At 45.1% G+C, this 22,502-nt stretch overlaps 1 protein-coding gene across 1 annotated transcript in view; it reads left to right on the top strand.

Annotated features, from left to right (window-relative positions):
• Window positions 1-22,502, top strand: part of LOC139747192 (uncharacterized) — a 126,844-nt gene that overhangs the window by 32,552 nt on the left and 71,790 nt on the right. Inside the window, 1 exon segment of the mRNA XM_071659183.1 lies at window positions 14,982-16,068. Within this exon segment, the coding sequence (XP_071515284.1) occupies window positions 15,166-16,068 (903 nt within the window). The 5' untranslated portion in view covers window positions 14,982-15,165.

Raw genomic sequence — 22,502 nt, 5'->3', positions numbered from 1 at the left:
GTCTCCCGATGTATATATATATATACATATACATAGTAATCTATTATTCATCCCCTCACTTCGTCTCATGCTCGAGAGCTGGTCTATAATCCTTAAAGCTGGAAGTGCGCAGTTTGCGAAAGTATTTCTGATCCCTTCTTCACACGAGATGAACGAGTTATGAAAAGTATATAGAATATAGAAGTATATAGAATCTATATATATAGAATTTATATATATATAGAATTTATGATAGGGAATGATTTTAATGCCGCTTTTGTCATTTCTTTTTTTTTCTGTACGAGGCGTTAACTAGAATTTCATAAGCAGATGATAGAGAATCCTGGGTAGAGAGAACCTCTCTCACCCCAGAGTAAAAGGAATGATCATTTTTTGTCCTTCTTTCTTTTGTTCTTGTCTTCGTAGACTTGATTGTCAATCAGTCGACAGCGTCTTCCATTCAAAGACCTGTGTCGTGACGACGTCGCCCCCCATCTCCCACTCTCCCCACCCCTCTTTTTTTCTCTTGACAGTCGACCGACTTGCATCTAACATAATGGAAATTTGAAACTCGATTGAACTTTATTGCACCAGAGGAGGAGTTTGGTGGGGGAGGGAGGGGGAGGCGGTGTCGAGGAGGAGGGGGATATGTTTTGAGTCGACGTTCTTACGGTAAAGAATTTAAAACTCCTCTTAAATTACATTCCTAATTTCGTCAGAGTTCCACAGGGTATTTATAATCTCTCTCTTCTAGTGCTTGTGGCTTGTGGTTAGTGGGGTGGATCACATTATGATAGGCCTGATTAGTGATATATATATATTTTTTTTTTACATACAGACACAAGAGAAGAAAGCAAACACACACACACACACACACACACACCAGTGCCATAAGCCCCACCACTGTGGCTATGTATATGAGGGAAAGTGTGAGGTACAGAGCGAAACAGCTGAAGAAAATGACCTTCTTCAGCTGTGAATGTCATGATGCCATTGACTTTATGACCTCAAGCAAAGTTCCTCGTCTTGTGACGTGTGTTTAACCCTCCTAAAACGCAAACTGGATCTTATCTGAGCTCTTCATGGTGCCATGGGAGCAATGGTGGGATGAAGAGGCACCTTACGTGGATATGGGCTTGGGTGTGGATGTTGTGATAGTGTGGTCGTATATGGTTGTAATGGTGCTGGTTGTACAGGTGAGGTTGTGGTGTCGTGGTGAGGTGGTGGTACGGTTGTGTGGTGGTGGCTGTGGTGAGGTGGTGGTACGGTTGTGTGGTGGTGGTGGCTGTGGTGAGGTGGTGGTACGGTTGTGTGGTGGTGGTTGTAGCTGTGGTGAGGTGGTAGTACGGTTGTGTGGTGGTGGCTGTGGTGAGGCGGTGGTACGGTTGTGTGGTGGTGGCTGTGGTGAGGTGGTGGTACGGTTGTGTGGTGGTGGTTGTGGCTGTAGTGGTGGTGGTATGGTATCATGGTACTGGTAATTAATGCAATACCATGGTAGTGTTGTACCTGCTCTCGTATTAATACCATGGTTGTACGGTGTCTGTAGACGTGCATCTGCAGGGCAACAATGGTCCCCTGTTAACCTTAACGAACCAGGATATAATTAGCAATTATTCTGGTCATAAAGGAGAATTATATGAAAGGATGGAGACTTAATTATTTGACATAATGCTGAACATTATTGCTCTTCGTGGACGACGTCATGGTAGGACGTATCACGCTGGGTGACGTAACAGCTCACGGAAAAGCAAGATAAAAATGGATTATTTTACGCAATGAGAAAAGAACATTTTTTTTTTCCAACCTTGTTGACTGGAAGTTAGAGGTGGTAGCAGATAGTGTTACGATTCCAGGAGACTTGCATATAAGCAGGGGCATAAGTTTCTCATAGTTTGTCTGTAGTGACAAGTGTAAGTCGTGGAGACGAGCGGTCTGGATAATTGGGTCATTACGGGAAACAGGTTGTCTCCTGCAGTTATCTATCTATAATTAGTAAATTGATTTATGTAATGTAGGGACAGAGAGGAGCTGAAGGAATAGGTGTCTCGTGTGAAATAAACACACACACACGACCTGGGGATATTCCTCTTGTAGCCTATAACCATATCATTGACCAGGTCAGGTCAGGGGAGACTGGATGACCCCGCTCTGACCCCTGACCCGGCCGCAATTGACCGGGAGGTGAGGTCGATCGTGGCTGAGAATTAGTAATGTTTCATTTAAACCTTTTTGTCTCAGAACTTTGGCTACAACAGTGCCTGGCTGACCTCATAATGGCCAGGCGCTGTGGTAGAGGCAACAGGATGCCTTTAATGGCCAGGCGCTGTGGTAGAGGCAACAGGATGCCTTTAATCGTTAACACCACACGCATTAATGAAGGCAATATGTACTGCAACACCTTTATAACGCAACACTGCGAGCAACACAAACACGCCACCATAACCGTCACACAACACTTCAGGCAACACAGACACGCCACCATAACCGTCACACAACACTGCAGGTAACACAGACACGCCACCATAACCGTCACACAACACTGCAGGTAACACAGACACGCCACCATAACCGTCACACAACACTGCAGGTAACACAGACACGCCACCATAACCGTCACACAACACTGCAGGTAACACAGACACGCCACCATAACCGTCACACAACACTGCAGGTAACACAGACACGCCACCATAACCGTCACACAACACTGCAGGTAACACAGACACGCCACCATAACCGTCACACAACACTGCAGGTAATACAACAGCACCAGCCACACACACACACACACAATACAACCCTACACCTACATCATCAAAACCACCACAACACAACACTGCTGGCAATACAGCGACACCAACAACACACCCAATATTCTGAAGGCAACACTAGGCCACCACCATCACAACACAACATTGCAAGCAACACAGTAACAATATCATCAACAAAAGCAGGACATATTTCCAATGAGGCAACATACACTTCCTCTCACGCTCAAGTCTAACAGGTGTTGAGTGGCCTCACTATAGTTTCGTACTATCTATCACAAGGAACATTATGACAGCAGCTCTCCTGCTTACTCTATAGCTGGGTCTGTTCTGGCTGGAAATCCAGACCATAGCTGGGTCTTTGGTAGCTGTGACCCAGTAGTGATCCCAGACCATAGCTGGGTCTATACCAGCAGTGGCCCAAGACTATGGCTAGGTCTGTACTAAGTGTATTCTCAGACCATAGGAAGGTCTATACCAGCTGTTGATCCAAGACCATACCTGGGTCTGTACCTGCTGTGATCCAAGACCATAGCTGGGTCTGTACCAGCTGTGATCCAAGACCATACCTGGGTCTGTACCAGCTGTGATCCAAGACCATACCTGGGTCTGTACCAGCTGTGATCCAAGACCATAGCTGGGTCTGTACCAGCTGAGACTTCAAACTACAGTCTCCTGTGTACCATCTGGGCCCCAAGATGGTAAAAAGGAACCATCTATGTTTTTCATATCCTTAGAATAACAGGAAGGTCTGTGTGGAAGGCTGAAGTATCACTTAAAGTAATAACTCACAAACACACCTGAAAGCTTAAGCTTATCCATAACCATAAGCTTTGCCTCTCCCAGCTTGGTAACCCAAGACCCATAAGTCCATCTCACTAAAATTGTCTGTTTCTATATTACCAACACATACTAGGCCTCCCCAACAGGCAGCTGTCTGAATTCAGAGCAGACACATACACACACACACACACACACACACACACACACACACACGTTCCTAGCCCTGAGGGGAAGCTGCTGCATCCACACACAGGGAGATCTGAACCCAAGCTCTCACCGTTAAGGAGTTTCAGAACTAACTGGACACATTTACTTCCGTCCTGAGAAATGTAGTTTGTAGATGTTAATCTCGCTTGATATCCTCATCCCACATCACCCGTCCCGGCTCCCTCACGTGGGTGAAGGGGGAGAGAGAGACACAGTGGGGAAGGGGGGGGGGAAAGGTAATGGGAGGGTATGGTTGAGAGAGAGAGAGAGAGAGAGAGAGAGAGAGAGAGAGAGAGAGAGAGAGAGAGAGAGAGAGAAACCATCACGCAAGGAAAAGAAACTACCATCCATTCCTTTTCTCCCACCATCCATTCCTTCCCTTCCATTAACAGAACGGTGGCGGATGATCCTTGTGTGTGTGTGTGTGTGTGTGTGTGTGTGTGTGTGTGTGTGTGTGTGTGTGTGTATGTGGAGACTGTCGCATACCCTGTTCGAACACCCCACCCTCAGCAGATCACGTCCCGGTCAAACTCCTCGGCGCCACAGTCGACCCTAAAAATCATGTATAGGGAAGAAATACCATGATTTATTCCCTTGTGGAGTGGAGTAGATAAAGTTTTATCGATGCATTCTAAGATGAAGGAGGGAAGAGGTGGCTGGCTTGGTGTGTGGAGGAAATGTCTCAAGAGTGTAATGTCGTCAGGCTCCTCCCTTCGTCAGGAGTGAGGAAGGAGGTTTTCAAAGGCGCCTCGAGCGAATGAGGTGTTCGCGTTTTATGAGGAGAGTTTTCACGGAGATTTAGGAGTATGTGGGGTGTAGGATGACGAGTTGACGAGTGTGGCTGATGCTCACAGCAGAGAAGTTATGGCAAAGGATCCTGTATATATATATATATATATATATATATATATATATATATATAGAGAGAGAGAGAGAGAGAGAGAGAGAGAGAGAGAGAGAGAGAGAGACAACGTCGACAGAAATATAGATGATGTTTTAAACTCCAAGTGGAAAGACGAAGATTAACCTCGTGAGCACGACGGTACGACCCTTGAGAACGACGGTACGACCCTTGAGAACGACGGTACGACCTTTGGGCATGATGGACTGGCCTTTAATCAAAAGGTAAGGTAAAAAAAAAGTATAGAGGGAGAATCATACCCAAGAGTAGTTGTGTCGTATTTTAAGGGTCGTTACCTAGTGCTCAAGAGGTCGTTGAGTCGTACTGAAGAGGTCGTAAGGTCGTCGTTAAAGGATCAAGTGTTACGACTCCTCCGTCGTATGTGTAAACAAACCGACTATCGCACCTGGTGCATCAACACGACGCACGTTCATGTTTACCTCTCTCTCTGTACTCTGCCATGACGTCACCACTGCCTCTCCTTCTGTCGTTTGTCATCAATGAGTATGGATGACGTCAGCAAAGGCTAGCAATTTTTCTTTCGAGCATTTATTGAAAAAAAATGGCATGAGAATTTCTGGCTGGACAGATGGTTTCCTGCGCTCCAGGTCTACTGGCTGCCGTGGTGTCCTTTTCTTGTCCTAAACTCGTACCATGAGAGGCAAATGACCAACAGTAGGTATATGTTCATCCCTTTGACCTCTGGACTTTCCCCATGACCTGTGTGACCTTGGCTGGCGAGCATAACCGTGGCGAAACGCTTCCTCCTCCTCCTCTTCCTCCTCCTTCGCCTCCTCCTCCTCCGCCTATTTCTGTTCTGTTGCCCGGGGCTCTCTGACCTTTTGACCTACTTTGACCTTGTTAGGAGTTAGTGTATCCTAGACGATGGGTCGAGGAAGTCGATTGTTTACCTCGACGCTCTCTGTGTCAAGTGACACTCAAGTGGTTAGTGCTATAGTTCCGACCTGTTGCTTGTTAGCGGTAGAGACGCTTAAGCAAGACTTGTTGCTTGTTAGCGGTAGAAGCGCTTAAGCAAGACCTGTTGCTTGTTTGTGGTGGAAGCAATCAAGCAAGACCTGTTGCTTGTTGGTGGTGGAGGTTGCTTGCTTGCAGTGAAAACACTCAAAGAAAACCTGTTGCTTCTTGGATAGAGGTACTCAAAGACCTGTTGCTTGTTGGTGGTGGAGATAACCAAACAAGACCTGTTGCTTGTTGGTGGTGGAGGAAGTCAAAGCACGTATCTTGTAGCTGGTGCACTTACGACCTGTGTGTTGACTCTTAGTGGTCATATCAAATGGCTATAAGCTGGTAATTCAAGACTCGCCAGTGGCTGTATCAAATGGCCACAAACAGGTATATCAAATGAACAACCATTGGCATTTCAAAATGGTCACGCAAGCGTATAGCGAGTGGCTATATGCAGTTAGATCACGCAGTTATACACATGTAGATCAAATGGTCACACAGAGTATATCAAAGGGCTATATGGACACTTATCAAATGGCCATACATGTGTATATCAAATGGCCATACACAGGCTTTTCCAGTGGCCATACTTGGGTATATCAGGAGAGATTAAAATGTTATACCTTACATGGCTTTTGCATCAGATATAATTTTCAGTGTCATTTGATCTTCACTAAGGTCAACTCGCCAGCATCATAACTACTTCTACTGGTTCTTACTGCCTCGTGTGGAGCCACTGTGACACTATCATCCCCCCAGATGTAACTCGAGGCACGCTAAACTTAGCACTCTTGATAGATCGATAGATAATTAGGAAACTACGCTGCTGTGTTGTGTTCTTTGACCATCTTCTTGCGCTCTCTTGATAGCAAACAGACATTACCACTGGCAAACAAGACAAGGACGACGGTAAGCAAGATATAAACATTGGCAAACAAGACGAAGTTCGGTAAAAAAAAAAGGTCTGATCTTAGGCAAACGAGACGTGAGCATTACTATGGAGGATGAATACAGTGCTACACCACGTTTCAGGGATCAAAGATGAGGTCAGAGGTATGTCTTGATGGAGAGGTTAACTGTGGGTCATCTCTTCAAGTTCTGAGGTCATTACCGGTCAACTGTTGACCTGTAGTGACCTGTTTTGTTTATAACTCGTGTATACACAGGACGACCAAACAGAATTGCGATGAAGTCAACAGAGAGTCTTGAGTCCAACAGATTTTCCCGTTAACGGGTCTATTTTCTCCGATCTGTTGTGGTCGTTAAACGTAATCAGGGTATTTCACTGAACGAAAGAATAGATTTAATTACATTCTCTTTTTCCGGAGATAATCATGAAGTGGAGTTAATTACGATCCCTGCGGTGCTATTTGCACAGGAAAAAGACATGGGGCGTTTCAGTACGTGGAATCTAATATCTTAAAAGAGAATTATGATTCATTTTTATGCATATTTTTTCTCTCAAGGGTTTTGCTAATTCCTGGAGTCGATTGCGTCATCTATTGTTGGTTCGTCACGGAAACGGAAATGCTTTGCTTGTGGGTGATCATGGGGAAGCCAGATAACGGAAGACCTGATGGTCTATGACGAGGTTATCTGCTGGAGGACAGTACATGGGAAGGACAGATGACAGAAGACCTGATGGTCTATGACGAGGTTTTCTGCTGGATGGTGATAATGGCAGCCTACAATCTATATATATACACCTGGAGATGTGATAGTGAAGCAGGTTTGTTAAGGTAATCTTCGTTTAATCTATCCTGCTTACTACTGGGCCTCAGTTGATCAAACTGACAGACTGATTGAGAAACTTGTTAGAGGCTGGTTAGCGGTGAAGAGGTGTGGTTGTGTGGTGCTGTATTGGTAGCAGTGTGGTAATGTGGGACTCTGGTAGTTTTGTAGTGTGAATATGTGGTAGTGCACAGTGATCGTACCACTCATAAGAACTTATTATGTGGTGATAGACCCTCTTGTCTTCTGCATTACACACCACACACACACACGCGCACACACACACACACGCAGGAGCTCAGCCATATCTCCCTCTTTGTGTCTCCCTTCCTTCACCCTTCAGGATACACCTCCCCGCCCCTCACTCCCCCGAAGCAGTGAGGGGTTCAGTCACTCTGAACCCCTCACAAGTCAATGTGTTATTAAATTCCCTAATATTTCCCGCAAGGAGAGACTATGCGGGGAAGGAAGGAAGGGGGTCCAATATTGTCTTCTGCTGCTGGAAAATGATGACGAGAGAGAGAGAGAGAGAGAGAGAGAGAGAGAGAGAGAGAGAGAGAGAGAGAGAGTGAGTAAGGGAGGGTAAAGAGGGTAGGAGGGGTGTTTTCTGAGGGCCTTAACCCCATGGAGTTCACCCTGAACACAGGGACTTGAAATATCGAAATCTAAGACGCTCAGACGATACCAATCTCATTCCAGCTTTTAATCAAGGCTTCTAGGAAACAGCAGAGAGAGAGAGAGAGAGAGAGAGAGAGAGAGAGAGAGAGAGAGAGAGAGAGAGAGAGAGAGAATCTGGTTCCTCACAAAAAAATCACACGAATGACTGGAAGAAAGAAGAGAAACATCTTGTTCCTCACGAAGGGAAAAACAGAAAAGAGAGAGAGGAAAGAGAAAGCGCCAACAGCTCCCCCTCAAAAATGAGCTCTGCTCCACCAGCCTCATGTCTAAACTCGTATACCCAAACTGGAGCGTCCGAGGCAGGAGAGATTTGGCCTCGTGTCTCTCGTAAAACACTTGAAGGCGAATAAGACTCGGTTATAAAAGCGGTCGTTGATATGAGGCCATGAGCGCGGCACGAGACCCAATATGAGGCTCCGAACACGGCGTTAGACCCAGTATGAGGCACTGGACACACGCCACCAGACTCATTATGAACTCCAAACACGTCATTAGACCCATTATGAGGATCAGAACACGGTACCATATCCAGTATGAGGCTCCGAGTACGGTGCCACACCCATATGAGGCTCGGAACATGGTTCAGAACACGGCATTAGACCCATTATGAGGCTCAGAACACGGTACCAGACCCATTATGAGGCTCAGAACACGGTACCAGGCCCATTATGAGGCTCGGAACACGGTACCAGACCCATTATGAGGCTCAGAACACGGCGCTAGACCCAATATGAGGTTCTAGACCCATTATGAGGCTTTGAACACGGGCATCAGACTTGATATAAGTCTATGAACACGGTATCAGACCCAAACGAATAAAAAAGGAAGAGGCTCAGCTATGGAGAAGAAAGTAGAATTGACTAACAGCGGTGGTGATAAAGCTATAATATAGGGTCAGCTAATAGTAACGCTACGGCTAACATGACAGTAAACATAATGAGCATGAACCTTAAGTAAAGCTACAGCTAGAACGAAGGTTATGTAGAGTATACAGCAAAGACGAAGCTAAATCTAAGAGCTAACAAGCAGTGGGGGTACAGCTAACGCTATATGTGAGCTGGCTACCGTAAATACAACATTTAAGGTACAATTAAAGAACACTTTGAATTCAAACATCAGGAAGGATTTAGCTAACGTGAGGGATAAAGCTAGAAATCAATTCAAGCGAACCATGTGGGTCAAAAAGCTAACTAACAATAGCTTTAATAAAGGTAAAGCTAAGATCCAAATACCAGCTAAAGACACGAGAAGGGGTACAGATTACAGTGACAGCAAACCTAACCCACAGATGGTACATCACTCAGTAACAGTACAACGATACACAATAACATTCAAGTTACGTTCAGTAACACTCAAGTTACACTCGGTAACACTCAAGTTACAGTCGGTAACACTCAAGTTACGCTCAGTAGCGATGGAGAGTCAAGTTACAAGGGTGCAGGTAACAAGCCACAGCGACGGTACAGTTAAATAGACACGAGAGTTACATTTATTAATTATGATAAATAAGTACCAAGAAAATAACTCAGCTGGTCCAGTGGAGGAGAGAGGAAAAAATTACCACGAGAAAATTTCTGTGTAAATAAATCATTTTCTGTGACGTGACTTAAACCGGAAGTGAAAATGGGTTAAAAAGAATCTATGTGTCATGAGACGAGGGAATATCACCCTTCAGGAGACCGTACCTTAAGGCTCATAACCGTAAGTCAGCGAGATGTTCAATCTAAAAGGGACACATGTGATGTTTTCTCGGTAAATATTGGCTTATGCTTCCCGTCTTTTCGTACCCATCTTGGACCTTATGACCACTTTGCTTTTTGTAAGGGGTGTGTGTGTGTGTGTGGCCGGCCATCTTGGTGGCTGTGGGAGGGATTTTTAAATCCTCTCTCTCTCCAATGACCCCATCTTTGTTGAGTTCCCTCGCCAGTCTCCCCCTCTTTTTAGCGTCCCATCAATAACGTCCCCTCATTTTAAGTCCCCTCGGTAAGGTCCCCATCTTTTTGAGTTCCCCCTCGCCAACCTCCATCCTATTGTATGTGTGTGTGTGTCCCTCGCCCACCAAAGTCCCCATTCTTTTTTCGAGTCCCACTCAACGCTGGTCCTCCAGCGGGCGGCCGCCTGGGTCGACCTTGAAACTGTCGCTTCCTTGCTGACAAGGTAGCCAAGGGGCTCTGACATCCCTGTTTCCGTACCACTGATTTCCTCTCTGGTTTTGTCCCTTTTCTGTACTTTCTCCTATTCCAACGCGTCTCTCATTCTTGCCATCTTCTCTCCCATGCCTTCTTTTACTGTTCATTTCCTCCCTCCCTTTTCTCGACATTTTCCACTGCAGTATGCGAGAGGAACAGAGGAAATCCTGCGGTAGTAAGCTAAGGTTTCTCTCTATTTCTCATCCTTTCCTCCTCCATGTATTTCAGTCTGCTGTATCTTATTTTTCGCAAGGATTTTCAGAATTATATAAATCATATATATATTTTTCAATACCCCAGTGTAATTCTGGCATTTTTAAAAGATTGTGTGATATGATAAATGTGTACCAGAAACTTTCCTGACGTTATTGGAACACATATGATCCCACAGGAGCCTGGCGGTGGGTAGTTATTAAGGGAATATCAGACATGACTTCCGGCCAAAACTGGTCTTTACCCCGACCCATTAATTTTATGACCGCCGCTGTAATCTAATCACTGATGATTAAGCAAGATTGTGGGAGGCGGTGTGGTGGAGGGAGGGAAGAGACAGTCGGCGCGAACCATTGTGGTGGAGGAGGAAAGAGGAGAGGAGGTGGTGTGGTATGAGGGCAATAGCTAGTCTTCTTTGCCTCACAACCTCGAAGGGATTCGTAGAAAGTGAAGGAGTTCGTTCGTTCCTCACTTGTCTTTGTCTTTTTCTTTGAAGATTTATGAGAACCGTACACGTTGGTCCCTCATAATTCATGTGTCAAGTTCGGAATTTGAACCAAGTAGACGAAACGCGTCGCTGAGGGTCATCATTAGTTTTTCCTGAAGTCGTGTTCATGTGTTGTCAACACCTGTGTGTGTGTGTGTGCATGTAGTCTTGTCGACGAAATTACTGCGAGAGAAAATGTCTTTCTTTTAAAGTAATTTCTTATAATTCACTTTTTTTACACTTGACATGTTTGTGTTTCTAAGGTCTTCAAGGCAGTCATATTTTTTTTCTTATATAGTTTTCTTTAAAGCAAATGAAAATAGTTAAGATTTCTTGTCATGTATTGTGTCTGATGTGCTGTAGACATTAAGAGATTCTGAACACATTGGGACACATGCATAGGTACTTCGTGACGTCACTCCACCATATAAACACAGTGCGCGCGCATCCATACACTGAGACAGAGGACAAAGCCTGGACTAACTCGTGTCTCCATATCTGTGGGAGTAGCTTAAAGACACCTAGATGATTGCTGGAAGGCGTCGAAGAGTTCAATCAATCCAGCATTACAGACCATTGATTGCAACAGCAATACAGAGAGGCTTAAACACACCCTCCCAGACACACTGCCTTGAGACCGTATGATTTATGGCGTATCATTATTTCACAATATGGATCGCTACTCATCCCTGTGAGGTGATGAAAACCCGCCCCCCTGGGTGAGGCACGTCATGGGGCTATCTCCTGACTTGGATATATCAGCTTGAGGTATATAGACGAGTTATTAAATCACCTCTGAAGAATATTACACTGTAGGTCGCAGCGAAGAGAATATACATATATATATATATATATATATATATATATATATATATATATATATATATATATTATATATAGTGAGATGCATGAGTGAGGCAGCAAAACAACTGACCTCATTCCACGAACTGTGAGGAACCTCATACAAGCAGAGGACGCAGCAGTACACCTTTGCCTCACACCTCACGACCCGCTGATATACTGTGAGGGTCATTAAATCCCTAATCCAGGTAGGGGATGGGAGAGGAGGGGAGGCGGGTGTTCTTGCAAGGCTGTAATCTGAAAGGGATTTGTGAGCCAGACTGGCTTAGTGCTACCGGAAGATACGTTAGGGATGCATGGGTGATGGTGATAGTGAGGGTAGTGGTGTGGTGGTGATAGTGAGGATAGCGTGGTGTTGTGTCGTGGTGAGGGTAGTGGTGTGGTAGTGAGGACAGTGTAGTGTTGTGTGGTGTACTGTGTTGTGTGGTGTACTGTGTTGTGTGGTGTACTGTGGTCTGGTGTACTGTGTTGTGTGGTGTACTGTGTTGTGTGGTGTACTGTGTTGTGTGGTGTACTGTGTTGTGTGGTGTACTGTGTTGTGTGGTGTACTGTGTTGTGTGGTGTACTGTGTTGTGTGGTGTACTGTGTTGTGTAGTGTACTGTGGTCTGGTGTACTGTGGTGTAGTGTACTGTGGTGATTACTATTCTACAGGTGTTTTCTGGGACCTAGGTTCACGATCCCACGAAATCTAAAGGATTTCTTCTCTGCCTTCTAATCGAATTTTGCGCCAAGGAAACTTCCAAGATTCTCACCAGAGAGAGAGAGAGAGAGAGAGAGAGAGAGAGAGAGAGAGACTTAACCTTCTCCCTACATACTAAGGATCTCTTCCAAGAGACAGAAAAGAGATTGCTATCTCTCCTGTGTAGATGTCTCTCCTCCAGGGGAGACAGGAGAGAATATTCCCTCAACCTTCGGATGTCATTGTGTCAAGAGCCAACAGCTACCAACTTGTACACTTTAATCCCTCATGTAAAAAGGAGAGAGAATGCTATACTGCTAAAATGAATATATATATATATATATATATATATATATATATATATATATATATATATATATATATATATATTGTATGTATATAAGTAGTCTCATATAATAGGTGGTGAGTGTGTGTTAGTTCTGGAAGTAGGTGAGGGCGCCATCTGTCTCCAGATGGTGCAGTGTGGAGGGTTTCAGGCTCAGCTGGTATTTACAGCTAGTCGTTAGGGATGATGATGTTGTATATCATGTGGGAGTGGGGGAGAGCGAGGGAGAGCGAGTAACGTGATGGATGAAATGTTTCTCTCTCTCTCTCTCTCTCTCTCTCTCTCTCTCTCTCTCTCTCTCTCTCTCTCTCACGCACACACACACACACACACACATATGATTGTTGCATATATATATATATATACGAAATTCAAGTGTCTTTCAGGAAATGAACTAAGCAGTTGAATGACAATATCATCTCTAAACTGGATGATAATTATCTTAACCTTAAAATTAATAGAGCGTGGATGATTAAAGGGCTACACTGTTGCCAACTTAGAGCTCATGATTCTTCACCAAATTATGGCACCAGTGTTTTCTAGTCTTTAGTACAACAGGAGTTGTAAGTTGTCAGTTGTCTTCCATCATTTTTGGTTGTAAGATTCTGTAAAGTTGTATTTTATGAGGGTTGTTTTGACATAGATTGTGATGGCTAGGAAATGATTTCATAAGAAGTTGATGGTATTACTGTCTTGATAGTAGTTAAGGAGTTTGGGTAATTAGAAGCAACGATCATTAACCTTTTTTATACATTAGTACGACCTTTTGAGTACGACGGTACGACCCTCGAGCTCGACAGTACGACCCTTACAAACGACAACGTGACCAAAGCCTTGGACACGACGTCGTGGCCTTTTGACCTGACCCTTACATAGTCGTACCGTCGTGCTCCACAGGTCGTAACAGTCGTGCTGGAGGGTCGTAAGGTCGTCCACAAAGGGTGAAGGACAACAGAAGAGGGTGAGTGAGTGAGTGAGGCAACAGGGTAAAGGTGGAATGATTTGAAAGCTGAGTTACTGAATGTTCATAAACAGGAGATGCAATGGGCGGTATTGCACTGCAGGATGTGCAGTGACCTTGCCTGATGATGGCACAGACTGGCCTCACCTGCGTTGCAGAGCAATGCGAGAGACTAATCCTCTTACAGGGATTAAAAGAAAACGAAAAATATCTACATATATTGAGATGATGATTGGATTAGTTAATCAGCGTGGAATGGATGAAGAAAAGAGGCAAGGAATAAAGATGGTAACGAGACACATTAGGGGATTAAGAATACTTCCCACGTATTCCCTGCGTGTCGTAGAAGGCGACTAAAAGGGGAGGGAGCGGGGGGCTGGAAATCCTCCCCTCTCGTTCTCTTTTTTTTAATTTTCCAAAAGAAGGAACAGAGAAGGGGGCCAGGTGAGGATATTCCCTCAACGGCCCAGTTCTCTGTTCTTAACGCTACCTCGCTAATACGGGAAATGGCGGATAGTTTGAAAGAAGAAAGAATATATATATACATATCTACAGTTCATTTCCTGTATCACACGAAGGTTAATCCCAGACTATTTTCATCCAAAAGTTCTTACACTTTTACGAGGGATTTACACATGACTTCAAAACAGGCATTTATAGTGTCTCTTCCGGGATTATATGCGATCAAACACCCTTCCTTTGCTTTATATCTCTGCGAAATACCCTTCCGTCGTGCCACTAGGATCCCACCAATCCTCAGCAGGTGTCAGCAAGTCAGAAGTTTGGAAAGAAAGAAAGAGGATTTATAGAGCAACAGGAGGCTAATCAGTTAATTAATGTCACCTGTGGGAGTCACACTGTGTTGCTTGGGGGCTGTGTTGGCTTTGATACCTTGTGTTACCTGGGGCTGTGTTGGCTTTTATAGCTTGTGTTGCCTGCGGCTGTGTTGGCTTTTATAGCTTGTGTTGCCTGGGGTTGTGTTGGCTTTTATATCTTGTGTTGCCTGCGGCTGTGTTGGCTTTGATATATTGTGTTGCCTGGAGGTTGTGTTTCCTGTGTACAGACTGTGATATCTTGGGCACAGTGATGGAGGAGAGGATAACACTCCTGCTAGCAATTTCCTTGATGTACAGTGTATTGATAAATGTTTACATCAGTATCATTGTTGATAACTGACGAGTGCTTAGTCCTTGCTGGGTTTGTGATCTGACTTACACTTTTTCTTTTCCAGGGAAAGATGCCTGTAGGCGATGGAGATCCTGGGATAAGACGATGAGTAAAGGAAGAGAAGAGGAAGAGGAAGAAGAAGATAAAATCTAGAGAAATGAGAGAGAGACGAAAGATGGCTGATGGCCAGAAGCTGTTCCACATTCTCTCTTGCCCAGCTTTGTGAGACACCACGTCTTTAACTCGAGATGGCCTCTGGTACCAGAGGGTCTGTTGGGGTAGGCCACGTACTGCAGGTCCCGGGCACAGGGGCTCCCTGGCCCTCCAGGGTCACGGGAGGGTCACGGCAGGTCACCCAAGGGTCACAGCCACCGCCCCTCACCCTCGATGACTCCCATGACCTCTCAGTCCCTCATGGGCAGGAGGATGAAGAAGGAAGAAACACATCCTTCGTCAGGAATGATCTATATTCCTTCCCCTCTAATGGAGGTGGCCAGAATAGGACGGATAATTATGTGCATAAGATTTTACGATCCGTCTATAGGGTGACAACCAGTGATTACCACAGTGACGCGAGCGGTGGTGCCGCGAGGGAAGGGAGAGAGGGGCGTCATGAGACGGAAGGGCCAGGCACCAGGTCCTTCAGTGCCGCGTCCTACAACTTCACCCTGGGTCAAGACCTCGGCGGCCTCTTGAGTGACGGTGGCGCGAAGAACGTTACCAGCTCGGCAAGCGACATGACTCAAGGTCAGAGCTTCATCGGCGTCCTTATGGGGTCAGCTACTCCTTCAATGGCCAGCGGAGGCGGGTCTGTGGCCTCTCGAAACTCCTCCTCCATCATTAAAGACGCCCTCTCCTTCACGCTGGAGGCTGGTGGTGGTGGCGATGAGGGCTCCCCCGAGGGAGGAGGGCTGCAGAGGCTTTTAGGGGGGCCTGGAGCCCCTTATCTATCCGCCCTGACTCATAACCTGAGCCAGCCACAGCCCGGCTTGGCCACCAGCCTGGCCAACACCACCGGCGGTCGGGAGCCGCTCTTCGCCGACTACCCGCCTCACTTGCTCGACTTCGCCGTCTTCTGCTGCGTCCTCTTCATTGTCCTCGGCGTCCCAGGCAACCTCATCACCATCATCGCTCTCGTCAAATGTAAAAAGGTAGGTCCTCAACAGCTCCTTATTTACCAGAAAGTTCGATTCTCGTACTTTCTGTATTTCGACTTATCTTGCAGGATTCTGCGTTCAGTATCCTTAACCTTTTGGTAGACATCGAAGGCAACAGACGTCGTGTTTACTTACACGACAGCCATACATAAGGAAAAGCTGCCAATACATGTGGAGTATGTGGGAGAGCCAGATAACAGAAGGCCTGACGCTAGCGAACTGTAATGATTGCTTCCATTTCTAATCTACTGAGATGGTGACAGGAAAGTATAGACGGAGACAAGGTAGTAAAGCACAAGGCTCCTTCCCCCTCACCACCATAGATGGAGACAGGATAGCACAGCTAGGAGGCCAATCTTTCTTTTTTTCCCCCTACAACTTTATACCAGTAAAGGAAGAAAAAGGACATTGCCTCTTCTAGGGCAGACTGCCTTGCGTGAAATACAGGCATGACAGAAACATGAGACAGACGTAAAAAAAAGAGGTCCGGGAGCAAGAAAGTGGCATGAGTAAGATTATAGGCAAGAGACATCATGACATTACGAGAGGGGGGGAGAGGGGGAGGGAAAGAGATATGGTGATATCTCTCAAATGGATTAGGTGACGGGAGAGATAACGAGGAGCAGGGAGGGGTGGTGGTTGGTTGCGGTCTCTCGCAGGGGAGAGATAAGGAGAGGAAAGGATATAAAAAAAAGTCCTGGCGTCCTTCGCTTGGGGAGTGTGTGAGAGAGTCCTGGCGTCCTTCGCTGGTGGAGTTTGAGAGAGAGTCCTTGAGAGAAAGAGTGTGTGTGTAGGACAGTCCTGGCGTCCTTCGCTGGGGGAGAGAGTGTGGTGTGTGGGAGAGCGTGTAAGAGAGTGTGGGGGTGGAAGATCACATGTGTACGTACCGGAAAAATAAGGTTTATCCACAAATGTCAAAGGAAGAGTGTGTGCTTATACTTGTAGTGCTTATATGTACTGAAGGATCTTGTATCGCTACATGTGAGATAGAGAGTTTTCGAAGAGGACGAAGTAATAGATGCGGTAATGGCCAATTATGGCCTGAATTAGGCTAACTTCTCGTAATACAATGCGACATTGTCCAGAATTTCGAGGGGGGACTGATTAAGTTAGTTGGATGAGACGAGAGTCTACACAGACGTCTATTATTCTATTGGTCTTTGTTGTCTAATGATCTAATCTATTCTATCATCCTATCTCTAGGAGGTCTTATGATATCGAGTTCCCCAGGAAGGTTCATTCTCTCTCTTCCTACTTGGTTTGACTCATGAAATCTGATGAGGCCATACGGTGAGGTAATAAGGGAAGGTTCTATAGAGTGTCAAACAGTGATCCAAGATGTACCAATGAAATAGATGACTCTGGCTTTACAAATGAAGAAGGAGAAAGACGAGGATATGTTGTGTCGCTATGGCTTCCCGCTACATACATTGATGAAGGCATGATGAACGTTATGGCTTACAGCATGGAGATAGGTGCAAAGCCATATATATATATATATATATATATATATATATATATATATATATATATATATATATATATATATATATTGTGCAGGGCAAAATGTGTACCGGTGGTCATATGTATATATAACGTGAATAGATATACTGGAAGGAGGGACGTCTTAGGTATTGGAGGTAGAAGAGCTTGCTAGCAAGGCTGGAGGATTGGCTCACTGCCAACCCAGCTGTTCATCCACCCTCTGGAAGGGGGAAGGAGGGGTGGTTAGGTCTGGTCGATAAATTGGTCTACCTGGCACGAACTGAGTAGCTGGTATAGAGACTGACCTGACCTCAGTGTGTGGTCACTAGTACCCATGAGTGGTGCCTGACCAATGGGGAAAAATGCTAACGTTTGAGGGAAATTATATGAAAAGGTCAAGGATTGACGCTAAAGCCTCGAAGAGAATAACGAAAAGGAAAGAAAGCGAGCGATCATCTGCGGCGAAGCTTTCCGAAGAAAGGGACGAGGCGACCGACTTTATTGTATGTCTGGGATAGCATGGTGTTGTCCCCAGTGGCGTATCTAGGGGAAATAGCGTCTATAGCAAGCACTGAAATTGCGTCCCTGGCTTGATTAAAAATGTACATACAGTGGATGTATATAAAAATATGTATAGTGTAATTATAAACTGTTGAAGAGCTAGGCCAAACTTAAATTCATATAAACTCTTAAGACAATGTTATAGACTTACTTGATCCAAATTGTAACGTAGAAGCGGTACTGCAACCGATAGTAGCAAAATATTACTATAGTTGAAAAGTAGGCGAGTTTCTTTTCTATTCACAAAACCAAACCGTTAAAAACGTCAATCGTGTAGCATAGGTCAAAAACCAAACCTGTTGAGTGGCGACCCAACTTCAAGTGGCGCCCAGGGCACCTGTCCTACCTGCTATACCCTAGATACCCCACTGCTTGTTCCTGGGGAAAATGTCAAGTTGCCGTGTGTCGGAGATGGACTTCATGATGAGGGGTTCATGATGTGTGTCAGAGATGGACCTCATGATGAGGGGTTCATGATGTGTGTCAGAGATGGACCTCATGATGAGGGGTTCATGATGTGTGTCGGAGATGAACTTTATGAGGAGAGGCTCATAAGGTGTGGTGCAGGGGAGAGGTGGAGTGTAAGAATGAGGAGGAAGGTAAAAGTCCTTCTCACACTCTATTATGAGGAGGTATAGGGAGGAGGTGGAGTAGAGAATGAGTAGGAAGATAGACGTCCCTCACACTCTATCATGAGGCGGTATAGGGTGGAGGTGGAATGGAGAATGAAGAAGAAGATGAAAGTCCCCCTTATTCTAATGTATGGAAGGATGAGAAGGTGGGAATATGAGGTGTAGAATGAGGTTTGTACATTTCCCCCTCACAGTCTGTGAGAATGACTACTCGTCTCTCTATAGATATAACCCATCTCTCCCGCTCACTCTCACTACACTCTCCTTCCGCCTTTAACCTACACACTCTCACCTCTCACAACACCCCTTTACTCTCTTCTCCTACCACCACACCAGTGGCAAAACTTCATAGTACACATCCATTTTGAAAAATTCCAATAAGAATTTCCTCCCAGACTATATATATATTATATATTCTGGGTTAGGTTAATCTAGACAGATCAATATAGTATTATAGTGTGGATAAGCATTGTTCAGCATGCCGTCTCCCTCTGTCCTACATAAGTGTCATGTCTTAATTACTCCTTCGTGACTCTCTGGCCTTATTTTCTCATTATCATTGTCACAAAACGCAGCGGAGAGCTGTTGCATACAGTGCTGTACTTATACTACAATTCTTACTGTAATGGAGAACGAAATATCTATGTTTCATTCGCGAATTTTGGTTTAAAGGTGATGTCTTGATTCTTCAGATAAAAAGTTAAGTCATGGGATGGTTCATCCCATTACAACGAAGCTTCATAGTTTTGAATCCATTATCTCTTTCTGATGATCGAGGCTTCATGATTTCGAATCCATCTTCTCGAGATAGAAGGGTTCCGATGCTTCACAAGATTTTCACAATGATCTGCTTGGAGGTTTGGGTTCCCTCAGCCCTTACAACGAACCTGCAATGATAAAAGCTTAATGAATTGTATATGTAATGACGACACTCTCGCTTCCTCAGTAAACACAAACACACAGGCACACACAAACGTGTGTGTCCGTTTTCAAAAAACGCGATTTGAAAATCGCTTTTGATTTACTGCTTCTGTTACCATCAAATTTTCGAAACTCTGGAAGTGTATAAGTAGTGAGTCAATCACCAGTTTGTGGAATTCATCCGAATGGTTTAATCTTTAGGAAAGGTTGGATGCCTGATGAGGAGAGAGAGAGAGAGAGAGAGAGAGAGAGAGAGAGAGAGAGAGAGAGAGGAGAGACTGCCCTGGGTGATTACGTAAGAATTGGCCTCCATCCTAATCAAATATTTACGCTTGAGACACAAAAATCTCCCCCTCCCCCCCAAAAAAAAGGAAGATATTTCTATGAAGTTCGTCTTCATAGGAAGACATTCCACTTTCGGGTGAGGGGCCTGAGAGAGGGTAGGAAATCTCCGTTGCCCACGGGTCCCAAGGGCCGCCCTTGAAGCCTAGCCTCTGGCCCGAAGAAAACGGCCCTTGGAGTGAAAAAAGGAAACGCCCACTTTTCGAAGACGGTTGTATATGATACGAGAGGCAAGCACAAAAGACGATATTAAACCCCGTCTATCATAGCCTCCGCTGAGGGAGGAGGGGTGGAATTTTCCCTTTAAATCATATCTGCATTATGAAGGGAAAACAGCTTTTTCGTCCCCATCCCCTCGCATCCTGGAAGGCGGTCTACACCCGGAGGGCGACGTCCTCTTGACGAAGAGGGGTGGGTGGGGGGGGGTAGGTGTTTAAGGGGCTAGGGGTGGCCCTCAGACCAATGGGAGGGAAGGGGTAATGGTGGTCCAGCGTAGTCTACACGGTTGAGAGGTCTTCCAGATTCCATTCCATCCATTCCACGGTAGGTGGGGACACTGTGTTCAGTTGGCTGTCACGTGTCCTGACGTCACCTACGACCAATCAAATCATCAGAGGGCAGTGACCCCTTTGAGCACCATGGTACGACTCTTGACCATGTACGACCCTTGTACAAGACTGTATGACCCTTGAGCACGACGGTACAACCCGTGGGTACGAAGGCATGGCCCTTTTTTTGACCTTAGCCATTTAAGGTCGGGTCAAAAGCCCGCGTTTTCATGCCTAAAGGTAGTTTCATTGTCCTCGAGGGTCATAACAGGGGTTAGCAGAGAAGACTACATTACCGTGTAGCGTTTTGTGACCTGTCGTGAGGTCATGTCACGAGGTATGGGATCTCAGGTCAACAAGAGTGTCATTCACTTCAATGTAATTCGATCACATTGTCACCCAATTCAGTGTAATTCAACCACAGTGTCATCCGATTCAGTGTAATTGATGTATGTGCGTATGGCCTCTAAACCCTTAATGTAATTTCAGTACGCCTGTATTACGCATGATAACGCCATGCTACGGGATGAAAATAAATAGTTAGCCCCTATTTGCATAAGCTCCTGCGGACACAGAGATGAAATATGATTAACACACCGTCACATTTAATTCCGTCATTTACTGGCGTAATAGCTCGTTAACATTTATTTATAATCTATTTTCAATCATTTCTGTCACAGTTATCATATCCACCTATTTTTTGCACTGTGTGGGGAGGGACTTTTACGTAAATGGGGCGCCATTTTCTGTGTGTGTGTGTGTGTGTGTGTGTGTGTGTGTGTGTCAATACAGTAGTCGAATATGCTTCTCAAAATGAATAGGGTCTTGACACTAAACGACCGGGACTTCCTTGCTTTTCTTGGCCTCCTTCTCCAAGAGCACTTTTTTTTTTTTTCCAATAAGGGTTGGAGATAGGCAGACTTGCCCAGACCTGTCACTCTTGGTGAGTACGACTCTGGAGAACGTCATAAGGAGTAGGTTGGTCAGAATGAGTGTCAACAACGAAAAGGGAAAAAGGATTTCTCTTGTCACACAGTGTGAGAGAGAGTGAGAGAGAGAGAGAGAGAGAGAGAGAGAGAGAGAGAGAGAGAGAGAGAGAGAGAGAGAGCCTTCTGGTCGGACGATGCAAGGGGCTTACATTTATCTATGGTAATTAAGGGTAGCCATCATTAGCATATCAAAGGACAACCACCCTAAAGACTATATATATATATATATATATATATATATATATATATATATATATATATATATTCCTACGAGTCCACGGGAAAATGGAACACGATAAGTTCCCAATTGCACTTTCGTGTAATAATCACATCATCTGGGGAGACACGAGAGAGAAATATAACAGTCAGTTGATATACATAACCACCACTATTGACCGGCTGACCACTCAAAGTATTGATCCTCTAGTGATCCTGACCACTAATTAGAGAAGGATCAGTATTTCTCCCACGTCCCAGAGATGATACAACTTTATTATGTGTACGTTGCTCATCGAATCTTAAGTTTTGGTTATTCTGGACACCCAGCTCCTGCTTCACCTCTTTTTATGCTCCCTCACCAGCACGTGCAACTATCTCCCTCCCTATTCTCCATCACGAGCTAATCTCCTTCCCTCAATACACCATCTTCCTTCCTGATTATCCCTCTCATCCCATCTGTTTACATCTTGGCTTCTCAATGCACTACAGTTGCAGAGAGAGAGAGAGTCTCCCTCAACACCATTAGAGGCACTGATAAAGGGGAGGAGAACCCTCCAAGTCGTGTTTAGCTATACATCAAAGGATCTTGAGAGAGAGAGAGAGAGAGAGAGAGAGAGAGAGAAATTCAATGGATGGGTGAGCAGTGAGGGAGTGGATGAAGGTAGGAGGGGATGTGGGAAAAAGAGAAAACGATGGAGGTTATATTCTAAATATACATACATATATATATA

Source organism: Panulirus ornatus, chromosome 67 (assembly GCF_036320965.1).
Source record: "Panulirus ornatus isolate Po-2019 chromosome 67, ASM3632096v1, whole genome shotgun sequence".
In the NCBI taxonomy this organism is placed as follows: domain Eukaryota; kingdom Metazoa; phylum Arthropoda; class Malacostraca; order Decapoda; family Palinuridae; genus Panulirus; species Panulirus ornatus.
This window is presented reverse-complemented; position numbering and strand designations above follow the sequence as displayed.